Source organism: Euphorbia lathyris, chromosome 4 (genome assembly GCF_963576675.1).
Source record: "Euphorbia lathyris chromosome 4, ddEupLath1.1, whole genome shotgun sequence".
NCBI lineage: Eukaryota > Viridiplantae > Streptophyta > Magnoliopsida > Malpighiales > Euphorbiaceae > Euphorbia > Euphorbia lathyris.
In genome coordinates this window covers 73,726,627-73,750,446 of record NC_088913.1, presented here as the reverse complement: position 1 = coordinate 73,750,446, position 23,820 = coordinate 73,726,627, and the positions used below count along the sequence as shown (strand labels likewise).

Below are 23,820 nucleotides of genomic sequence, written 5' to 3'. Positions count from 1 at the left end.
ACTCAACGAAAGAAACTGACTTAGTCACCAGTTGACTAAGCTAGTGTCTTATTTACTCAGCGCGCTGTGTAATCCTTTTTCAAAGAAAAAGAAGGCAGCCTTAACGTATTAAAATTTTAAATAGTTCCTATCCCCCCTTGGAACTAACTTGTTACGTTATAAGGGACCAACAAGTGGTATCAGAGCCTAAAAGCTCACTGTTAAAGGTTTAACTACCTTGAGCTGATCCCCACTATGGCTGAAAACAGCACTCGGTTTCTCCCAGGAAACCAAACAACTCAGATCTTACCTGAGGGGCTGTCCATTACTCGGCCTCCCCTATTCTTCGGGTCTAACTATACCTTCTGGAAGAATAGGATGAAAAACTTTATTCAGGCAACAAACATGAGTGCATGGCTTTCAATAGTCCAAGGCCCGTTTGTTCCTGTTGAAGTTGTGGCTGGCCAAACAGTTGTCAAAGCTGGGGCCAAATGGACAGAGGATGATCTCAAGAAGCTACAAAATCACGCTTCGGCTATAAATATGCTTCACTGTGCGCTTGATGCTGCAGAATATAATAAGATATCAGGTTGTGAGTCGGCGCAAGAGATCTGGAAGAAACTGGAAGTCACCTACGAAGGAACCAACAATGTGAAATCTAGAGTCCGAAGCATGTGAAATCTAAGAATCTAAACAGAAAATCCGCAATGTTTCAGTTGACCAATCTTCGAAAATTAGCAGTAGAATTCAAATTCTCAGAGGAAGTTGAGGTTGTGTTGTTATCTCTTAGTGTTGCATATGGTCGTCTTCCTTCCTTGAAGAAGAGAATCTCGTTGAAGAGTTCATTTCCAAGTTTGGAAGCACTTTCAGGCTGTCAATATCAGAAGATGTCGGTACTGTGAGTCATAGTCTGGAATTTCTACCAGCAAGCTTACCAAGTTGATATTGTGTAGGTCAGAATTAAAGCATGATCCGATGATTGTTCTAACCAAGTTACATAATCCTATGGTTTTTGTCCTTGGAAGATGATGGATACAAAGGTTCAGAAACAGTCTGCTCGGCCAACGGATTTTGCCAGCTTGACATTCTTCGACTCGAATGTTTAGATGTAAAAAAATGGAGAATTGAGAAAGATACAGTGCCATGTCTCAGAACTTTGTACTTGAGAAGCCTAAAAGAACTGAGTATGATCCCTCAAGGATTGAAGTTTGTAACTACTCTTCAAGAATCGAAAGTCCTATATATGGCGGAAGAATTTGAGAAGAGGGTTAAAGTCAGAAATGGAGTGCAAGGAGAGGATTTGACAAAGTGCAGCATATACCTTCAATGAAGTTCCAATTTTAGGACTTCTTTTTCTAAGTTCCAACTTTCCCCCTTTGTTTCTTATTTCTCTTGTAACCCTTTATAATACTCCTTTTGCTTATTTCTCTTGGCAACAAAGGAGAACGTGAACGAGTGGAAAACAGTGCAACGAAACATCAATACATTGGATAATCATGTTCGTAGTATATTAGCTTTGAGTTACCAGGCATTGCCGTTTCACTTGAAACCATGCTTTCTCTGTCTTTCCCAATTTCCTGAGGATTGGCCAATTAAGAAGAGGACATTAATTCGAATGTGGATTGCTGAAGGCTTCATACAGCAACAAGGAGATGAAACAATGGAAGATATAGCAGAAGGATACTTGGAAGAGATTGTTCGCAGAAGCATGGTTCAAGTGAGCAAAAGGGATCACACAGGTACTGGAATCAAAATCTGCCGGATGCATGATCTTGTGCGAGATCTATGCATATTGAAGGCAAAGGAAGAAAGCTTCCTTAGAGTTGTTGAGCATAGCGAATACAACTCGAGCGCTTGGACTTTTCTCTCAACTGCTGTGACTGGTCAGTCACGTAGGTTGGCTTTGCATCTTCATGAGTCCGAATACAGTTTACAAAATTATGGTGTTCTAATGTCTCGTGTGCCGCTGGTTGGAAAAGATGATTCCGGGATCCGTTCTCTTCTTTATTTTGCTCAGGGCATGCAGCATATGACAAAACAGCAAGCAAAATTCATTTTCAAGAACTTGAGACTCCTTAGAGTTTTGAAAATTGAGAATGTTGATCTCATGTTCATGACATACCTAGAGAAATAGGGAACCTGATTCACCTGAGATATCTCGGATTAAGAGGTATTTACCGAACGATTAGGATTGCACCATCAATGCCATTATGTTTACGCAACCTTGAGGGTTTATACACTCTTGATCTGAGAAACTCATCAGTGTCCATTTTAAGCATGAAATTGGAGAGTTTGAGGCATTTGTTACTTGATTGTAATGATGTGCTTTCACTCAAATCGTTAAGAAATCTAGAGACGCGCAAGCGTGTAACAGCTAAGAGTCTAACCAAAGACAATGATGTGTTTCAGTTGACTAACCTTCGAAATCTAGCAGTATATTTCGAAACAGGAGAGGAAGTTGAGGTGCTCTTAAAATCTCCATGTGTTGCATCAGGCCTTCTTCGTTCGTTAAAGATGAAAATGCCACGTGGAACTTCATTTCCAAAGTTGGAACAACTGTCTGCCTGTGAAGATCTCACCAAAGCAGTTTTAAAAGGAAAAATAGTAGAACATAGCCTGGAATTTCTACCAGCAAGTCTTACCAAGCTAATTCTGTACAGGTCTGAATTAAAAGAAGATTCAATGGTTATTCTAGAAAAGTTTCCTAATTTGAGGTATTTGCACTTGGAAGATGCTTACAATGGTTTAGAAATGGTTTGCTCTGCCAATGGATTTCCACAACTTGAAGTTCTGGTACTCATATCATTACCAGAACTGACGGAATGGAGAATAGAGAATGGTGCAATGCCGTGTCTCAAGAATTTATTCTTGGGAAGGCTGATGAGACTGCGGAGGGTTCCCGAGAGGTTGAAGTTTGTATCCCCTCTTGAGCTATTTCAAGTTTATGAAATGACCGAGGAATTCAAGAAGAGTATTGAAGGTATAAATGGAGTAAAGATTTGGTCGTGACGCACATAACTTGTATACCAAATTTGGCAGCAGTGTCCAATAGTTGTTCTGGAGAATTTGCATAATTTGAGGTCTTTGTCCTTGATACATGATGCATACATTGGTTCTGAAATTGTGTGTTCTGCTAATGGATTTGGTAGGCTTGAACTCATCAACTGAAATCAATACAAAATAGAGGAAAGTGCAATGCCATGTCTCAAGATGTTGAATTTCTTATGGTTTTTCTTCAAATCTTTGTATGTATGTTTCTCTTTCTAGTAATGAGTGTTCAATGCAATTCTTTGGTTGTAGTTACCATTTTCTAATTTCTTAAACAACTCTCTCAATTTGAGTTCTTTTTTTTTTTTGGTAGGAGAAGGAAAAAAAAAACAAACAAACAAAACGAAAGCCTAACCCGGAATCAGCCTAGGGTGGCTGACCCCAACCCTATCCTCAAGCAGAAGGGACAAAATAGAAGAAGGAGGAATAGAAAGGGTAGAAACACCTAACATCCCCCCATGCCCAGCCGTAGCTAAGCAATCCGCCACACGGTTTTGCTCCCTAAAAATATGGGAGAACCTAATAACCTCAAAAGCAGGACGAAGCCTCAAAATGGCTTTGATAAGGTTCTGGCAAGAGAGATAAGAAACTTGGGAAGCAGAAATCCTATTGATAGCCTCCAAATTGTCAGATTCCACCACCAGCTTCTTAATTCCCATGCGAATGGCAAGCTTAATACCTGACAGAATCCCCCAGAGCTCTGCAGAAAAGGCCGAGCCCAATCCCAAGTTATGGGTAAACCCAGCCAGCCAAGCTCCACCAGCATCCCGAAGAACTCCTCCGGCAGCAATTCTGCCATTGCTAAGGCAGGAGCCATCCGTATTCAACTTCACTACCCCTTCAATAGGCTTACTCCAACCAACCAAGTGGACCACCTTAGCCGGGGAGGGATTACCCAGGGGCTCCCCTTTAGAACTTTGCAAAATAACCGAAAGTTTTTTGGAAAAGAAGTTTAATAAATCAGGAATAAAGGTAGTTTTCTTAGCAAATAACTCATCATTCCTCCATTTCCAAATATGGTGACAGATAAGAGCAAAGAAAATGTCGCCGTGCTCCATATTGGCCAATAACTTCCCCTTAGCGCCCTCAGAGAACCAGTCAATTGCAGAATGAGCCATGAAGGGAGGAAGGGTATGGGCAGGAAAAACCCCCTCCCAAATCTTCTGACTATTAGGGCAATCCCTCAGAGCATGGCAAAGTGTCTCCATATGACCCCTGCATCTACTACAGGTTCCTGATTCAGTCAAGTGCCTCCTCTGCCTATCCACATTGGTGAGCAGCCTGTCTTTAACCCCTAACCACAAAAAACTCCTAATTCGATAAGGGATTTTAAGGGCCCAAATAGTCTTCCAAATCTCCAAAGGAGGATACTCCCTACTAGAGGAAAAGGCTTCATAGGCCGATTTACAAGAATAGATGCCATTATTAGACAAAGCCCAACAATGTTTGTCTTTATCCTCCTCGAGGTTGCTGACCTTAACTCCTCTAATTTTCAGGAGGGTTTCCAGACTAAGGAAAGAGTCAAACTTAGACCAGATCCAGTCACCCTCCGAATCCACCACATCAGCAACCTTCCAGTGACGGATATTACTAGGCGGAGGGGATCTACACACATCAATAAGGGGTTTATCACCAATCCAGGTGTCCTCCCAGAAGCTAATGGATCTACCATTGCCCACCTCCAGCCCAATCCCCGTACAGAACTCAGCAAAAACTTCACTAAGCCCTTTCCAGAGGAAGGAGCAGGTGACAACCCTCTCCTTCGGACCACCGAAGATTTTGTCTTTCCGATATTTGCCGTACAGAAGACGGACCCAAAGAGAGGAAGGGAATTGCCACATCCTCCAAAGGAGCTTCATTAAGAGGACTTTATTATTATCCTTCGCATGCCTTATACCAAGCCCCCCCCCTGTTTTTAGGCTGGCAGGCCTCTTTCCAAGGAACCAGGTGGACCTTTTTTCCCTCACCTGACTCTCCCCACAAGAACCGCCGGTTAATCTTATCAAGGTCGTTAAGAATCGGCTCAGGAAGTTTACAGGCTTGCATGATGTGGTTAGGGGCTGCGCAGTTGACAGATTGGATAAGGGTAAGGCAACCAGCAAGGGAAAGAGAATTAGCTTTCCAGCTAGCGCACAAACCGTTAGTTTTATCCAAAATGTCTTTAAAAGAGGCTTTAGAGACCCTCTCACTATGAAGAGGAACCCCGAGATACTTACCCAAAGATTGGGTCAGGGGGATGCCAGAGACTTCACTAAGTCTTCTGCACAAGCCGTTATCCATGTTATTAGAACAAAGCATACGGGACTTTTGAATGTTAATCTTCTGGCCAGAGGCTTCACAAAAGCACTTGAGGATATCCATCACAATCTTAATTTGCTCCACACTCCCCTCCACAAAAAGCATCACATCATCAGCAAAGAACAAATGAGTAATAGGAGGGCAATGTCTATTGATGGAGACAGGGTGGAGACTCCCCTTGTTAACTGCTTCTTGAATCAGGTGAGAGAGTCTTTCCATGGCAATGACAAACAGGAAAGGGCTCATAGGATCCCCTTGTCGAATACCCCTGGAGGGAGAGAACTCTTCAGACATGTCCCCATTAATCATAACCTGGAAAACAGGGGAGGAGATACACTTCTCAATCAAATTCCTCCAGCTCTCCGGGATACCAGCTTTGGCTAAACTATCCAGAAGAAAGTTCCAGTTAAGCCTATCGTAGGCTTTCTCCAGATCTAGTTTAAGAGCCACAATCCCTCTCTTCCCTTTCTTAATCTTCATAGAATGGACAACCTCCTGGGCAATCACAACGTTATCCATCATTTGTCTGCCAGGAACAAAGCTCCCTTGGTTCTGGCTGATAATGTCTGGCAGGATCATCCGGATCCGGTTCGCCACAATCTTGGTAATAGCTTTATACAAAACATTACAGAGGCTGATAGGTCTCATCTGAAGGAAGGAGGAGGGCTTATCAACCTTAGGAATCAGAACAAGGAGGGTTTTATTAACCAACCTAATATCATTAGAACCAGCAAAAATTCCTAACACAAAACTGTAAATCCCCTCTTTTACAGTATCCCAGTGCTTATGAAAGAAACTAGCAGGGATGCCATCAATCCCAGGAGCCTTAGTGGAACCAATACTGGCAAAGGCCAAATCAATTTCCTTGAGATCAATTGGATGGAAAGCTTCCCTAATAGCATCCTCCCCTAACTGAGGAAAGGACGTCTCAGAGAAGGCACTCTCCAAGAACACCTCTTCTTCTCTGAACAGATCTTGGTAGAAGTCAAGAGCAAGGCGCCGAATGTCCTCCTCCTCAAAAACCCAACTACCATTAGTATCCTTGATAGCATCGATCCTATTCCTCTGTCTTCTAATGATAGTGGAGAGGTGGAAGAATCTGGTATTCCGGTCCCCGTCTTTAATCCAAGCCTTCCTTGACTTCTGGAACCAAAGAAGCTCTTCCTGTCTAAGCACAGCCTCCAACTCGTTTTAGAGAGATCTAAGTTGACCACTCAAGCTATGGTCGAAACGGGCCTCCAAGCAACGCTGAATGCCCTCCATTGTTCTTAAAAGCTTGTTTTTCCTTCTGATAATGTAGCCAAAGGTGTTTTTATTCCACCCAGCCACATTCCTCCTGAACTCCTCAGCAGCAAGAAGGACATCCGAGTGAGGTTGCCAATTATCTTTAACGAACTTCTTAAACTCAGGGTGAGAGTCCCAAGCCACGAGGTACCTAAAAGGTCTGTTACCTTTAAGCCGATTCCCTTTAACCATCCTAATGAGGATGGGGCAATGGTCAGAGTGGCGAAAAGGGAGATTAAGCACACTAACCTCAGGAAACCTACAGATAGCCGCAACATTGGCGTACACCTTATCCAGCCGGACAAACACACTATTTCTTTTCCAAGTAAACTTATGACCGGCAGCTCCCAGGTCCGAAAGACCATAAAGATCCATATTTTGCTTGTGATTCAGGCACCGGTTAACATAATGATTGCCCCCTCCTCTCTGATCGCTCAAAAGGGCAATGCCATTAAAGTCCCCAGCCACCAACCACGCCTCCACCATAATAGAGCTAACAGAATGAAGAATCTCCCACAGTCTTTTCCGATTAGATAAAACAGGATCGGCATAAACAAAGGTAACAAAGAAAGGTCTATTCCCAGGGAAGCAAACCTTACAATGGATGAATTGTCTGTCCAATGTAATAATATCAATCATGATTCGACCTGGCTTCCAAAAAAGCCAAATCCCCCCAGCCCGGCCAGTAGCCTCCGATCTGACACAATTCCAACTCTTAAACTTTCTAACCACCTCATCTGCTTTAGAACCACTGACTTTGGTTTCTAGAAGAACAAAGCAAGAGGGGTTAAATTGTCTAATGAGATCATTAACATGAATGCGGGTTGCCTTGCTCGCCGCACCTCTAACATTCCAAACAAAGAAATCCATCAGAAAGGAAAGCAACCGACACAAGCCCATACCCTAATTCAGGTACTTATTCGGGGCTCCGGAGAGCCTAGCAGAAGAACCAGAAGGCCCCAATTTGAGTTCTTTTAAGGAAACAAAAACCATAACAACTCTGTTAGTTGTTAGAAACTTCTAGTGTTTCCATAGACTTACAGAACAATGGAAAGAACTTCAAAATCAGACAAAAACAATTTAAATTGTGAACCTCAAAAGCATTAATGAAATAGAATATCATGAAGTAAATAGTCTACAAAAAATAATATAACTCAAGCAACAACTGTAGCATAAGTTTTGAAACCAAATCAGAAAAAAAATGCTTTTGCAAATCCGAGAAGCTATGGCAAATCAATTGTGAAACCTTTTGAGGCATCCACGTGGACATGTCAAATTGAAACCTTACAGCATTTAGGATAATTTGTTTCTCTATCAGCAAGCAGAAGGCCAAGCTTACCCGAAAGAGAGGTGAGTCGCGTGTTAGAGATAATGTTGATCGTTATCTCCTAATTAGATTTATTATCTAGTTAGTGTTTATAATTGTCCATAATACTTATTGTTTATCCTAGTTCTACAATAACTCATGTATCTACACTATATATATAAGGCTTTATGTCTAACTCTAATCAAGAGAATTCATTATTTCTCTCTCTATCTCTATTATACATATATCCTCACCGTATACTCATCATATAATCAACATGGTATCAGTAGCCTCTGCTTCCGCTTCGTCTTCATCAGTCGAATTACCTGCCTCTACATCTTACAATCTGGCATCCACCGCTCCTCCCTCTCTAGCCACAACACTCGCCTTTACTTACGTCACGGACTCAGCTTCCTCCCTTCAACCGAGTTTCGATTGGCGATTTGATTCTCCCTTTAATCCAAATCAATTGTGCGTGCGACCGGAAAAGTGACAGATAAACGTTTTTGTGACCAATGTGACACTTAAAAATGAGTCCCATCTCACAAATAGATAACCTTAAAAGACAAAAATACCCTTAATGTTTTTCCTCCCAAAAAACAAAATTAATTATAAATAAAATCCATTGTGGTTCTCTCTATAAGAAAACAAACACCTCAAGCAGAGACTAAGATTAAGTGGTGGAAATTGCAAGGGGAGAATCAACAAAAATTTGTGGATGAGATGACCAAAAAAGATATTTGGACTTGCAATATGGATTCAGATATAGATTCGATATGGAATAAGATGGAGCATAGTATAAGGGAAGTAGCGAAGGAAGTTCTACGGGAATCTAAAGGTAGCATGTCACCGGGTAAGGACACATCTTGGTGGACAGAAGAAGTACGACAAGCAGTAAAGAGTAAGAGAGAATCCTATAAACTATTGGGGAAATGTAGGAGTGACGAGAACTACGAAAAATACAAAGAGGCTAAAAGGGAAGTAAAGAAGGTCATACGAGATGCTAGAGCAAAGGTGAATCGGGATCTGTATACAAGATTGGATACGAAAGAAGGGGAAAGAGACATATATAGAATTGCTCGGATGAGAGATAGGAAGACGCGAGATCTCGGAAAAGTTAAATGTGTGAAGGATGTGGACCAGAAAGTCCTAGCTGGAGATATGGATATCAAGGAACGATGGAGGTCCTATTTTGATGACTTATTTAATGGAGATCGCCAACAAGATGTTGGAGATATAAGTATCCATCACGATATGATAAATCATGAATGCCTGCGGAGAATTCAAAAGGGTGAAGTCAAAATGGCATTAAGTAAGATGAAGTTGAAGAAAGCAGTAGGACCTGATGGCATCCCTATTGAGATTTGGAGATGTTTGGGAGAAAGAGGAATCGAATGGTTGACGACGTTCTTCAACAAAATTTGGAGAAACAATAAGATGCCATCAGAATGGAGGAAAAGTACCTTAATCCCTTTGTATAAGAACAAAGGCGATGTCCAAGATTGTGCCAACTATCGGGGAATCAAATTAATGAGTCACACTATGAAACTTTGGGAGCGAGTGATCGAACAAAGGCTAAGGAGGACGGTGAAGATCTCGGAAAACCAGTTTGGCTTTATGCCGGGAAGATCAACTATGGAAGCCATCCATCTAATGAGACAATTAATGGAGCACTATCGAAATAAGAAGAAAGACTTCCATATGGTTTTCATTGACTTGGAGAAAGCATATGATAAGGTACCAAGGGAAGTACTTTGGTGGGCCTTGATAAGGAAAGGCATTTCGCGGAAATATATTGACATCATAAAGGACATGTATGAGGGAGTATGCACGAGTGTACGTACTAGTGTTGGGAAGACTGAAGAGTTTCCTATTACGATTGGAGTGCATCAAGGTTCCGCACTAAGCCCATTTCTTTTTGCCATCGTTATGGATGAACTAACAAGTTCACTTCAAGATGGTATACCATGGTGCATGCTGTTTGCAGATGATATTGTGTTGGTTGATGAGACGAAAGAAGGAGTGGAGAGGAAGTTGGAACTATGGAGACAAACTCTAGAATCTAGAGGCTTTAAGTTGAGTCGAAGTAAGACAGAATATTTGGAGTGTAATTTTAGCGGTCGTAGGAGTAGGGAGGCAGGGACAATCACCCTAGATGGGAGAGTTGTTCAGGCCTCGGATTGCTTCCGGTATTTAGGATCTATTATCCAAACGGATGGAGAAGTAGATGGAGATGTTGCTCATAGGATTAAAGCTGGTTGGTCGAAGTGGAAGAGTGCTACGGGTTTCCTTTGTGATCCCGGCATGCCTAATAGATTGAAGGGAAAATTCTACCGGACGGCAATTAGACCAGCAGCAAGAAGGACATCCGAGTGAGGTTGCCAATTATCTTTAACGAACTTCTTAAACTCAGGGTGAGAGTCCCAAGCCACGAGGTACCTAAAAGGTCTGTTACCTTTAAGCCGATTCCCTTTAACCATCCTAATGAGGATGGGGCAATGGTCAGAGTGGCGAAAAGGGAGATTAAGCACACTAACCTCAGGAAACCTACAGATAGCCGCAACATTGGCGTACACCTTATCCAGCCGGACAAACACACTATTTCTGTTCCAAGTAAACTTATGACCGGCAGCTCCCAGGTCCGAAAGACCACAAAGATCCATATTTTGCTTGTGATTCAGGCACCGGTTAACATAATGATTGCCCCCTCCTCTCTGATCGCTCAAAAGGGCAATGCCATTAAAGTCCCCAGCCACCAACCACGCCTCCACCATAATAGAGCTAACAGAATGAAGAATCTCTCACAGTCTTTTCCGATTAGATAAAACAGGATCGGCATAAACAAAGGTAACAAAGAAAGGTCTATTCCCAGGGAAGCAAACCTTACAATGGATGAATTGTCTGTCCAATGTAATAATATCAATCATGATTCGACCTGGCTTCCAAAAAAGCCAAATCCCCCCAGCCCGGCCAGTAGCCTCCGATCTGACACAATTCCAACTCTTAAACTTTCTAACCACCTCATCTGCTTTAGAACCACTGACTTTGGTTTCTAGAAGAACAAAGCAAGAGGGGTTAAATTGTCTAATGAGATCATTAACATGAATGCGGGTTGCCTTGCTCGCCGCACCTCTAACATTCCAAACAAAGAAATCCATCAGAAAGGAAAGCAACCGACACAAGCCCATACCCTAATTCAGGTACTTATTCGGGGCTCCGGAGAGCCTAGCAGAAGAACCAGAAGGCCCCAATTTGAGTTCTTTTAAGGAAACAAAAACCATAACAACTCTGTTAGTTGTTAGAAACTTCTAGTGTTTCCATAGACTTACAGAACAATGGAAAGAACTTCAAAATCAGACAAAAACAATTTAAATTGTGAACCTCAAAAGCATTAATGAAATAGAATATCATGAAGTAAATAGTCTACAAAAAATAATATAACTCAAGCAACAACTGTAGCATAAGTTTTGAAACCAAATCAGAAAAAAAATGCTTTTGCAAATCCGAGAAGCTATGGCAAATCAATTGTGAAACCTTTTGAGGCATCCACGTGGACATGTCAAATTGAAACCTTACAGCATTTAGGATAATTTGTTTCTCTATCAGCAAGCAGAAGGCCAAGCTTACCCGAAAGAGAGGTGAGTCGCGTGTTAGAGATAATGTTGATCGTTATCTCCTAATTAGATTTATTATCTAGTTAGTGTTTATAATTGTCCATAATACTTATTGTTTATCCTAGTTCTACAATAACTCATGTATCTACACTATATATATAAGGCTTTATGTCTAACTCTAATCAAGAGAATTCATTATTTCTCTCTCTATCTCTATTATACATATATCCTCACCGTATACTCATCATATAATCAACATGGTATCAGTAGCCTCTGCTTCCGCTTCGTCTTCATCAGTCGAATTACCTGCCTCTACATCTTACAATCTGGCATCCACCGCTCCTCCCTCTCTAGCCACAACACTCGCCTTTACTTACGTCACGGACTCAGCTTCCTCCCTTCAACCGAGTTTCGATTGGCGATTTGATTCTCCCTTTAATCCAAATCAATTGTGCGTGCGACCGGAAAAGTGACAGATAAACGTTTTTGTGACCAATGTGACACTTAAAAATGAGTCCCATCTCACAAATAGATAACCTTAAAAGACAAAAATACCCTTAATGTTTTTCCTCCCAAAAAACAAAATTAATTATAAATAAAATCCATTGTGGTTCTCTCTATAAGAAAACAAACACCTCAAGCAGAGACTAAGATTAAGTGGTGGAAATTGCAAGGGGAGAATCAACAAAAATTTGTGGATGAGATGACCAAAAAAGATATTTGGACTTGCAATATGGATTCAGATATAGATTCGATATGGAATAAGATGGAGCATAGTATAAGGGAAGTAGCGAAGGAAGTTCTACGGGAATCTAAAGGTAGCATGTCACCGGGTAAGGACACATCTTGGTGGACAGAAGAAGTACGACAAGCAGTAAAGAGTAAGAGAGAATCCTATAAACTATTGGGGAAATGTAGGAGTGACGAGAACTACGAAAAATACAAAGAGGCTAAAAGGGAAGTAAAGAAGGTCATACGAGATGCTAGAGCAAAGGTGAATCGGGATCTGTATACAAGATTGGATACGAAAGAAGGGGAAAGAGACATATATAGAATTGCTCGGATGAGAGATAGGAAGACGCGAGATCTCGGAAAAGTTAAATGTGTGAAGGATGTGGACCAGAAAGTCCTAGCTGGAGATATGGATATCAAGGAACGATGGAGGTCCTATTTTGATGACTTATTTAATGGAGATCGCCAACAAGATGTTGGAGATATAAGTATCCATCACGATATGATAAATCATGAATGCCTGCGGAGAATTCAAAAGGGTGAAGTCAAAATGGCATTAAGTAAGATGAAGTTGAAGAAAGCAGTAGGACCTGATGGCATCCCTATTGAGATTTGGAGATGTTTGGGAGAAAGAGGAATCGAATGGTTGACGACGTTCTTCAACAAAATTTGGAGAAACAATAAGATGCCATCAGAATGGAGGAAAAGTACCTTAATCCCTTTGTATAAGAACAAAGGCGATGTCCAAGATTGTGCCAACTATCGGGGAATCAAATTAATGAGTCACACTATGAAACTTTGGGAGCGAGTGATCGAACAAAGGCTAAGGAGGACGGTGAAGATCTCGGAAAACCAGTTTGGCTTTATGCCGGGAAGATCAACTATGGAAGCCATCCATCTAATGAGACAATTAATGGAGCACTATCGAAATAAGAAGAAAGACTTCCATATGGTTTTCATTGACTTGGAGAAAGCATATGATAAGGTACCAAGGGAAGTACTTTGGTGGGCCTTGATAAGGAAAGGCATTTCGCGGAAATATATTGACATCATAAAGGACATGTATGAGGGAGTATGCACGAGTGTACGTACTAGTGTTGGGAAGACTGAAGAGTTTCCTATTACGATTGGAGTGCATCAAGGTTCCGCACTAAGCCCATTTCTTTTTGCCATCGTTATGGATGAACTAACAAGTTCACTTCAAGATGGTATACCATGGTGCATGCTGTTTGCAGATGATATTGTGTTGGTTGATGAGACGAAAGAAGGAGTGGAGAGGAAGTTGGAACTATGGAGACAAACTCTAGAATCTAGAGGCTTTAAGTTGAGTCGAAGTAAGACAGAATATTTGGAGTGTAATTTTAGCGGTCGTAGGAGTAGGGAGGCAGGGACAATCACCCTAGATGGGAGAGTTGTTCAGGCCTCGGATTGCTTCCGGTATTTAGGATCTATTATCCAAACGGATGGAGAAGTAGATGGAGATGTTGCTCATAGGATTAAAGCTGGTTGGTCGAAGTGGAAGAGTGCTACGGGTTTCCTTTGTGATCCCGGCATGCCTAATAGATTGAAGGGAAAATTCTACCGGACGGCAATTAGACCAGCATTGTTATATGGTACGGAGTGTTGGGCAGTGAAACACTGCCACATCCATAAGATGTCGGTGGCGGAGATGCGTATGTTGAGATGGATGTGTGGTCATACGAGAAAGGACCGGGTGCGTAATGAAATAATTAGGACAAAAGTAGGGGTCACATCTATTGAGAATAAAATGAGAGAAAACCGACTAAGGTGGTTTGGCCATGTGAGACGTAGAGCGCTTGATGCGCCGGTTAGGAGAACCGAAGAGTGGCAAAGGGATGTAGTGGTGAGGGGTAGGGGAAGACCTAAGCAAACTTGGAGGAGGGTGATCGAGAGTGATATGAGTTTACTGGGAATTGAGGAAAATATGGTAGTGGATAGGACGGAGTGGAGGGAGCGAATCTGTGTCGCTGACACGACTTGATTTTCACGGTTTTATATGATGGTTCATGTTAGCCGACCCCGAATCATTTCGGGACTAAGGCTTTGTTGTTGTTGTTGTTGTTGTGGTTCTCTCTATACCTGTGGGGTTTCTCTCTCTATCTACCTGTTGGGTTTCTCTCTCTTTCTTTCTCGATCTCGCCTTATCTCAATATATATTTCTATCTAACAAACCCACCCCTAAATCCAAAAAACCCTAATTTTTGGAAAGATAGTGAAGATGGCGTCGTCCCATAGCTCAGGAGGTCTGATTTGTCATTATGGATTGCAAGCACCTTGTACAACTTCTTGGAGCAATGCGAACCTTGAAAGAAGGAATTCCAACTGTAGAAATTTTGGGGTAAGTTATTTTTGATCTATTTCTATCTCTTTCGTCTCTTTCTCTCTCTATACAGCACTCCGATTTTAATTTCACTTCCCTCTTCTATTTTAGTTTCCTTTTGAAGAAACCGAACGTCAGTAACTTCTTTGAGTGGCTTGACCCGCCAATGAACGAAAGAGCAAAGTTGATTATCTTTAAGAAAGTTGAATAGAATTGAAAGAGAATGTGAAACATTGAAATGAATGTAGATGGTATGTGACAGTCAAAGGGAATAAAAAGAGAAAGTGAAAGGGAATTGCAGCTTCAAAGAAAGCATGAGCCTACTTTGTATATATATATATCCTAAAGATTAATATGAAAAGAAGTCGGACACATATATTTTTTTTTTTAGTAAAGGCTGGGATGAGGCTGGGGGAGCATTCAGACATCCCAACTATGTTGGCACCCACTAGCGCTTCCCCGATCAAACCCGAATTATATTAAAAAAATGAGAAAGCTAAAACAACGCAAATGAGAAACAGAACATAAATCATCAAAAATAAAAGACCCGCAGAAATCCGGTGTCGAGTGCCACCACATCAGATGTGTAGCCGTGACTCCGAAGCGGGCCAAAGAATCTGCAGCACTATTGCCTTCATGGTCAATGTGCGTAATAATTATCTCCATATGCGCACACAACTGCAGGCAGCGCTGGATCACCCATGGGACAGATGTAGAGCGACTTTTGAGCAGTTGTACTACCATGCTCGAGTCAGACTCGATCCATAACCGGAGCATTGTTTTTCCCAAGCCATCTCCACGACGAACATGACCGATTTCAGCTCCGCATTATACACATAGCTATCCAGAATAGGAAACACGAAGCACCCCCTCACAAAGCCTCTCTCTATACGGAATATTCCTCATGCGCCCGCTGGACTAGGGGACCCTATTGCTGACCCGTCTGCATTTACTTTAATCCAACTTGGACCTGGAGGAACCCAACGAACTTGTATGTAATCCGGAGCCGGTGGAGGACGATCAAGAGCAGGAAATCTCGCCTCCTGCATATGCAAACGAAGCTTGTAAATAGAATTTTGGATTGAAGGGAGCTCATCATCAAACACAGCCTTATTTCGACGCTGCCAAACCAACCATGGACATGTAACTACAGCTAGTGACCACACACTCGCAACAGCTCTTTGAATTCGAGTGCTTTGGAGACCCACAAAAGAAATAGGGAAAGGGGCAGGCGGAGGCGGAGGCAGATTAACCCCAAACCAGCTGCCGATAAAGGACCATAACCCAGCAGAAAAATGACATGTGATGAACAAGTGCTCGATGGTTTCAGCGTGGCAATTGCAGAGAACGCATTTACTAGCTAGAGAGAAGCCATATTTCCAGAGCACGTCATGAGTAGCAAATTTACCGTGAAGGAGTTTCTAGCAGCATGTTGATCTGCTCGGTGGAATGTAGCTGCGCTAAATATACCGCGTCCAGATAAATAATAGAGATATGGATAAAATTTGATCCTAACTTTTTTTGGACACGTTCCAATTTGATTTTAACATATAAAATGATATAAATTTAACTCTAACGTTTTCAAGTAAAATTAATTTTAGTACCAAGTTATCAAAATTTTGAAAATGGTAGTTTGATTGTCATAGAGGACCTTGTAAATAAGTTTGTCGATAAACTAAAACAAGTTCGTACATTTTTTTGTTGGTTATTTGTCACAATATTAGTAACACAAGTAAACATTTAGACATTTTTATAAAAAAAATTATGATTAACTTATATGTGGCAGACCAGTTTGTTATTGTTATTGGCAACATAACTTGTTGTGGGGAAAAGTGTTTTGTTAAATACACAATAAAAATTATAAAGTCAAAAAATAAAAATATATATATTAGGTTATATTGAAAAACAATGTCAAATGCGCCCTAAGTTATTATTATTTTAGCAGGTTTTTTTTTTAATTGTATTATCCATTTGGTATGACGTAATGCAATATAATGTAATCAAACTTGTAATGTAATGAAATGGAATAGTGATTCTATTACCATGTTTGGTTGATAAAATAAAAACAAATGGATGAAATGTAATTACCATTACAATACTTATTTTTGTTTAGTTAAAAGTAATCATAAAATTTTGTTTACACAATTAAAATCAACAACAGACATGAAAACGTGAAAAATGAGATAAATACGAAAAATATGAATTGCAAGCTCTGTTTTTTTTTCATTATTCGTGTTTTTGTGTTTTTTACGTTTTTCGGATATTTCATTTTTTCGTGTTTTTCAATTTTCTTAAATTTTTTTTTCATTTTTTATGTTCTAGTTTTTTGTTTATCATTTAATAAGAATTGTGCATAATAAGTATTAATAATAAAAATACAAGAGTTAGTCGTAACGATGATTCATGCATATTCTTTATGTAATGGTCATTACATCAATTTGTAAAGAAAATGTTTAATACATACGTAGCCCATTGAACTTGTCCTTTTTTTTATTTTACCCCCTAAACTTAAGGGACAACCTATTGACCCCCTAAACTTCCAAAAAGCCACCCAATTTACCCCCTCTCCGATGTGGCGCTTGGATTATTGCAACTTTGTATTTTGCCAGGTCAGCGTCACGTCGGAGATGAGGGGTGAATTGAGTGGTTTTTTGGAAGTTTAGGGGGTCAATAGGTTGTCCCTTAAGTTTAGGTGATAAAATGAAAAAAAATGATAAGTTCAAGGGGCTACATATGTATTAAGTCTAAAGAAAAATTGAATGATGTATTTGTAATTCCATTACAATAAAAATAATATGACTAATCCAAACATGGTAATGAGTCTCCATTGTAATGGACATTCCATTATAACATTGGCGTACAATCCAAGTGATTAAGGTACTAGATCAGTTTAATCATCTAACTAGAGATCGAATCTTGGAGATAGGAATGCAATTGTATTGCCCTCTAAAAAGGACCTACCAGGTTCAAATCTAGATTAGTATGGACTTTCGATCTAGAATACCAGATAGTTTGACCCAAAAAATTTGTAACATAGGTTAAATTTGGAAATGTTAAATCACATATCAACACTTCCCCTATAACGTTAACGTCAAATTTGACTCTTATCCAATCCAATCGGAAGATAATTTGTGGCTAAAGTGGTTGTCGGATTGTGTATGGGATGTAAAAGGAGTGTAGCTCCCTACAAAGTAAAACTTGTAGCTATGTGATGAAGAAATTGTGTCCACAAATTTGAATATCCAATCGGCTAAATGCAAATGGAAGAGAGATTGAAACAAATTCCTATTCCTTCGTCTGTCTTAGGGTTACTAAATAATGTCATCATCGGCTGTGGTTGCAGCACCAGGTACCTCTGCTACCTTCCCCACAATAACCAATCCCTCCATCAAAACCCCTAAATCAACAGTTTACCTTAATTCTCTTTCTTCTCATTAGAAAACCAGCTTTCATGGACCTACCATTAGCCAATTCAACAAGAGGGCTTCAGATTACAGCGAGAACGAGTGGGGTTTCAAAGACTATTGAAGCTGAGGTTGACAAGCCATTAGGTCTCGCTTTGGGGCAGAAGTTTCCTATTGTTGTCCTCATTACAGTAGGTAGCAATATTATCAGAACCGGACCGGCAAGCAAACCGGGTCATGGATCACTTGATCAGATCGGATGATGTAATAAATAAATAAATATATATATTAAATATATAAATAGAGGGCGAGCCTTGGCGCAACGGTAAAACGTTGTTGTCGTGTGACCGAAGGTCACGGGTTCGAGTCTTAGGAGCGGCCTCTTGCCAAAAAAATTGGCAAGGGAAGGTTTGCTAGTTCAACCGGTCGGTCCGATCCGATTCCTATCCGAGTTTAATAACATTGGTCAGTAGTCCTCTCTCTTGTATATAATGATGAAGTTAAATGAAGCATAATAACGTATGGACTTTTCTCCAAAAGCAAATGCTTAAACATTCTAGTGCAAATACAAAGTAATTGCAATGTAATTTTCATACATTTATTGCTGGGAAAGTTCCTGGTTCTGTTGCAGACAATGTGTCAGACCTTGAAGCTGAGGTTGACAAGCCATTAAAAATAATCAATAAAAATAACAATAATAATTTAACATGGTACACCTTTTATGGGCTACAAATTCTTTCACTATAAAAAGTAAGCATAGAAAGAGAATATTCTCTAGAAACTTTAGTTACAATGGGATAAAACCAAAATAACAGTATTCAAATGTTTTCCGAAAATACCCAAAACATTTATCTTATTATTTTGTCTTCCCCCAAAATGATTAGACCACCCTTTCTAAAAAGAGCTAATTACTAGTCTAGCCCATTTGAAGGGGTCCATTAACATATTTGACCCACTTTGTTTCCATATTACCAAATTAGACGCTTTCATTCACTTTGGACAAAAATGCTCTTATTTCAATTCACCTTTTTCCTCAGACTCTCAACGTCTTCTTCGCTATCTCAAACCGACGAAAGCGGCATTACCGCCAAGTCTTGAAAGGGAAAAGACGATGGTTTATAGAGAGAGAAAGAAAAGATTATGTTTGTAGAGAGAGAAAAGACTGTGGTTTATAGAGAGAGAAAGAAGAGATTATGTTCGTAGAGATCTCAGAGAGAGGAAACAGACGCCATTTTTTAATCGCAATAGAAAAGCATCTGCGGCAACTGTTGTCGCATATGTGACGAATTATGCGACAACAGTTGTCGAAGCTGCGACAACAGTTGCAGAAGCTGCGATAAGAGTTGTCGCATCTGCGACAAATTTCGTCACACATGCGACAAAAATAGAGGAAATTGAAACGCTACCATTACAGATGAAGAAAGAGACAAGACCAGTGAGAAAAGCAGACGTATAAGCTAAAAACGTACCGTTTCTACTCGAAAGCTTCATTTGTTTTGTGTTTACTTTCCAAAATTTAGAATACTTCAATAATCTCAAAAATCGCTAACGATTGGTATCAGAAACCGAAGAAGATACCGAAGAAAAAGCAAGAGCAAGAAGCAGAGTGGGTCAAATATGTTAATAGACTCATTCAGTTGGTCTAGATTTGTAATTTGCCCTTCTAAAAATTCTCTTAATTCCCCAATTTGGATAACTCCCAATCCTATGAATTTGCTATGAACCAATTATGAACCAATTAGTCAACAAATGAATAATTAATTGTGGTGCCTCCTTTTTCAATAATGGAGACACCAATTTAGACTTTCAATTTTTTCTTAAATAAACATAAAAACAAAAACAAAAACAAAAAACGTGTGGGTCTCCATTTAATTTGGAATAAAAACACTAGCTTTCTTGTATCTCTCTATCTTCTCTTATTCTCTTCCAAATCTCCTCTGCTATGAACTGGATCTCTACTTATAGCTAACCAACCAAAACTCTTGTGATTTTTCCTTTCCTGCTTTACAACGAAGCTGCGGAATGGTGGATTCTATCGTTTCTTTAGCAGTTGAAAGAATTTCTGACTTGCTTATCAAAGAAGCAGGTTTTCTCAGTGGTGTAAAGGAGGAAGTCGTTCACCTGCAAGATGAACTTAAGAGGATGCAATGCTTCTTGGAAGATGTTGATCGTAAGCAACATGATGCCCGTGCTCGTAACTTCATTTCTGAAATCAGAGGTGTTGCTTATGATTCTGAGGATGCCATCGACACCTACATTCTTAAGACTGCAACAAGCAAACGAGGAGCACTTGGCTTCATCAACAAGTTCCTCTCCTTACACCATATCAGGAACCAGATCCAATCGATCCGCAAGAAAATTGGTGATATTTCTACAGGTATGCAGACCTACGGTATCCAATTTGCTGCTGAAAACGATGGATCTAATTACTGCCGTGAGGAACAACGGAGACTGAGAGCTTTATATCCCCACTATGAGGAACAACATGTTATTAGCTTTGAGGCAATTAAAAAAGATGTTAAAGATCAACTCATGATGGAAGACGAGCAACTACGTGTCGTTTCAATAGTGGGAATGGGAGGGTTGGGTAAAACTACTTTGGCTAACACAATATATAAGGACATTCAAATCAAGCAGCGATTTGATTGTGTTTCTTGGGCTTTCATATCTCAACAGTTCTTTGTAAGAGATGTACTCATTGAAATCTTGATGGAAGTTGCACCATCAACGCTAAACAGATCAGATTTGGAGAAAATGAAAGAGGAAGAGCTGATCAAAACACTATATAATGAGCTAAAGTCAAAGCGGTACATGGTGGTTCTCGATGACATTTGGAAAAATGAAGCATGGGGTAGTTTAAAACATGCTTTTCCAAACGGGAAGAAAGGAAGCAAAGTTTTACTCACAACTCGTGACAGAGCTGTTGCTTCTTATGCTGATCCGTGGAGCACTCCTGTGGAACCACCATTATTGAGTGATGATGAGGGATGGGAACTTCTTAGCAAAAAAGCATTCAACAAAGATGTTCTCACTGAGCGTAGCTGGGCACCCGAAAAAGAGATATTGGGTAGGAAGATGGTGAAAAAAAGTGGAGGATTGCCCTTATCAATTGTTGTAATTGGAGGCTTGTTGGCAACAAAGGAGAACGTGAACGAGTGGAAAACAGTGCAACGAAACATCAATACATTGGATAATCATGTTCGTAGTATATTAGCTTTGAGTTACCAGGCATTGCCGTTTCACTTGAAACCATGCTTTCTCTGTCTTTCCCAATTTCCTGAGGATTGGCCAATTAAGAAGAGGACATTAATTCGAATGTGGATTGCTGAAGGCTTCATACAGCAACAAGGAGATGAAACAATGGAAGATATAGCAGAAGGATACTTGGAAGAGATTGTTCGCAGAAGCATGGTTCAAGTGAGCAAAAGGGATCACACAGGTACTGGAATCAAAATCTGCCGGATGCATGATCTTGTGCGAGATCTATGCATATTGAAGGCAAAGGAAGAAAGCTTCCTTAGAGTTGTTGAGCATAGCGAATACAACTCGAGCGCTTGGACTTTTCTCTCAACTGCTGTGACTGGTCAGTCACATAGGTTGGCTTTGCATCTTCATCCGTCCCGATACAAAAGCACAACCATCCGTTCTCTTCTTGATGTTCAATCTTGTGTGCCGCTGGTTGAAAAAGGTGATTCCAGAATCCGTTCTCTTCTTTATTTTGCTCAAAAGCACAAGCATCATATGACAAAACAGCAAGCAAAATTCATTTTCAAGAACTTGAGACTCCTTAGAGTTTTGAATGTTGAGAATGTTCATCACAATGTTCATCACATACCTAGAGAAATAGGTAACCTGATTCATCTGAGATATCTCGGATTAAGAGGTGTTTACTCAAGGATTGCATCACCAATACCATTATTATCTTTAAGCAATCTTGAGGGTTTATACACTCTTGATCTGAGAGACTCGCGAGTGTCCATTTTAAGCATGAATCCTGATGCCTTGTTGAAGTTGGAGAGTTTGAGGCATTTGTTACTTAATGGTAAGTGTGTGCTTCCACTCAAATCGTTAAGAAATCTAGAGACCCTCAAGCTTGTAACAGCTAAGAGTCTAACCAAAGACAATGCTGTGTTTCAGTTGACTAACCTTCGAAATCTAGCAGTATATTTCGAAACAGGAGAGGAAGTTGAGGTGCTCTTAAAATCTCCATGTGTTGCGTCAGGCCTTCTTCGTTCGTTAAAGATGAAAATGCCACGTGGAACTTCATTTCCAAATTTGGAACAACTGTCTGCCTGTGAAGATCTCACCAAAGCAGTTTTAAAAGGAAAAATAGTAGAACATAGCCTGGAATTTCTACCAGCAAGTCTTACCAAGCTAATTCTGTACAGGTCTGAATTAAAAGAAGATTCAATGGTTATTCTAGAAAAGTTTCCTAATTTGAGGTATTTACACATGGAAGATGCTTACAATGGTTTAGAAATGGTTTGCTCTGCCAATGGATTTCCACAACTTGAAGTTCTGGTACTCATATCATTACTAGAACTGACGGAATGGAGAATAGAGAATGGTGCAATGCCGTGTCTCAAGAATTTATTCTTGGGAAGGCTGATGAGATTGCGGAGGGTCCCCGAGAGGTTGAAGTTTGTATCCCCTCTTGAGCTATTTGAATTTGCTGAAATGACCGAGGAATTCGAGAAGAGTATTGAAGGTATAAATGGAGTACGGTTTTTTCCACGGCGAAAAAGATAACTTGTATGCCAAATTTGGCAGCACTGTCCGTCTTATACTTGCAAAACCTGAAAAGACCGGAGGGTGCTCGAGAGGTTGAAGCTTCTATCCACTATTGAACAATATGAAGTTTCTGAAACGTACGAGGAATATGCGAGAATAGTATGAAAGTATAAATGGAGTAGGATTTGGAGATGGTGAAGCACATACCTTGTATGCCAAATTTGGCAGCAATGTCCAATAGTTGTTCTGGAGAATTTGCATAATTTGAGGTCTTTGTCCTTGATACATGATGCATACATTGGTTCTGAAATTGTGTGTTCTGCTAATGGATTTCGTAGGCTTGAAATCATCAACTGAAATCAATACAAAATAGAGGAAAGTTCAATGCCATGTCTCAAGATGTTGAATTTCTTTTGTTTTTTATTCAAATCTCTGTATGAATGCCACTTTTTCTATTAATGAGTGTTCAATGCAATTATTTGGTTGTAGTTGAATGACTGACTACCATTTTCTAATTTCTTAAACAAATGATTTGATTTTGCTTCTGTCAATTTGAGTTCTTAACGTGTTAGTTATTAAAGCAACAAGTCTGTTCTTAAAAAGCCTAAATTTCTAATCCTGTGTTTCCATAAACTTACAAAAACAAGGGAAAGAACTTCAAAATCAGACAAAAACAATTTAAATTGTGAATAGTCTACAAAATATAACATAACTCAAGCAACAACTGTAGCATAAGTTTTGAAACCAAAACAGAAAAAAATGCTTTTGCAAATCAGAGAAGAAGCTATTGCAAATCAATTGTGAAAACTTTTTAAGGCATCCATGTGGACATATCCAATTGAAACCTTAAAGCGTTCAGGATAATTTGTTTCTCTGTCAGCAAGCAGAAGGCCAAGCTTACCTGAAAGAGAGGTGACTGGCGGAGGCGGAGCTGAAGGTAGACTGACGAAGGCGGACTGGACTGGACTGGACTGCAGTGAACTAAATTAGGATTTAGGAAGAAGAATTTGAGAAATTGGGAATACGATTGATACAAACAAAACTTGTGGATTCTATAATCTATTTTTACAAGTGCAAGACTTT

General features: G+C 40.1%; 1 protein-coding gene and 1 pseudogene across 1 annotated transcript; both read left to right on the top strand.

Moving 5' to 3' along the window:
• The first annotated feature begins 686 nt into the window (after nt 1–686).
• LOC136227242 (probable disease resistance RPP8-like protein 2) lies at nt 687–2,988 on the top strand (annotated as a pseudogene).
• Nucleotides 2,989–19,879: 16,891 nt separating this feature from the next.
• LOC136227000 (protein RECOGNITION OF PERONOSPORA PARASITICA 7-like) lies at nt 19,880–23,215 on the top strand. Its single transcript, XM_066015717.1, has one exon. The coding sequence runs from the start codon at nt 20,029–20,031 to the stop codon at nt 22,753–22,755; it is 2,727 nt and encodes a 908-aa protein (XP_065871789.1). The 5' UTR covers nt 19,880–20,028; the 3' UTR covers nt 22,756–23,215.
• The last annotated feature ends 605 nt before the right edge of the window (nt 23,216–23,820 follow it).

Bases quoted from the DNA above. Each gene is read 5' to 3' on its own strand.
- LOC136227000 (XM_066015717.1), top strand. From the start codon at position 20,029: ATGGTGGATTCTATCGTTTCTTTAGCAGTTGAAAGAATTTCTGACTTG.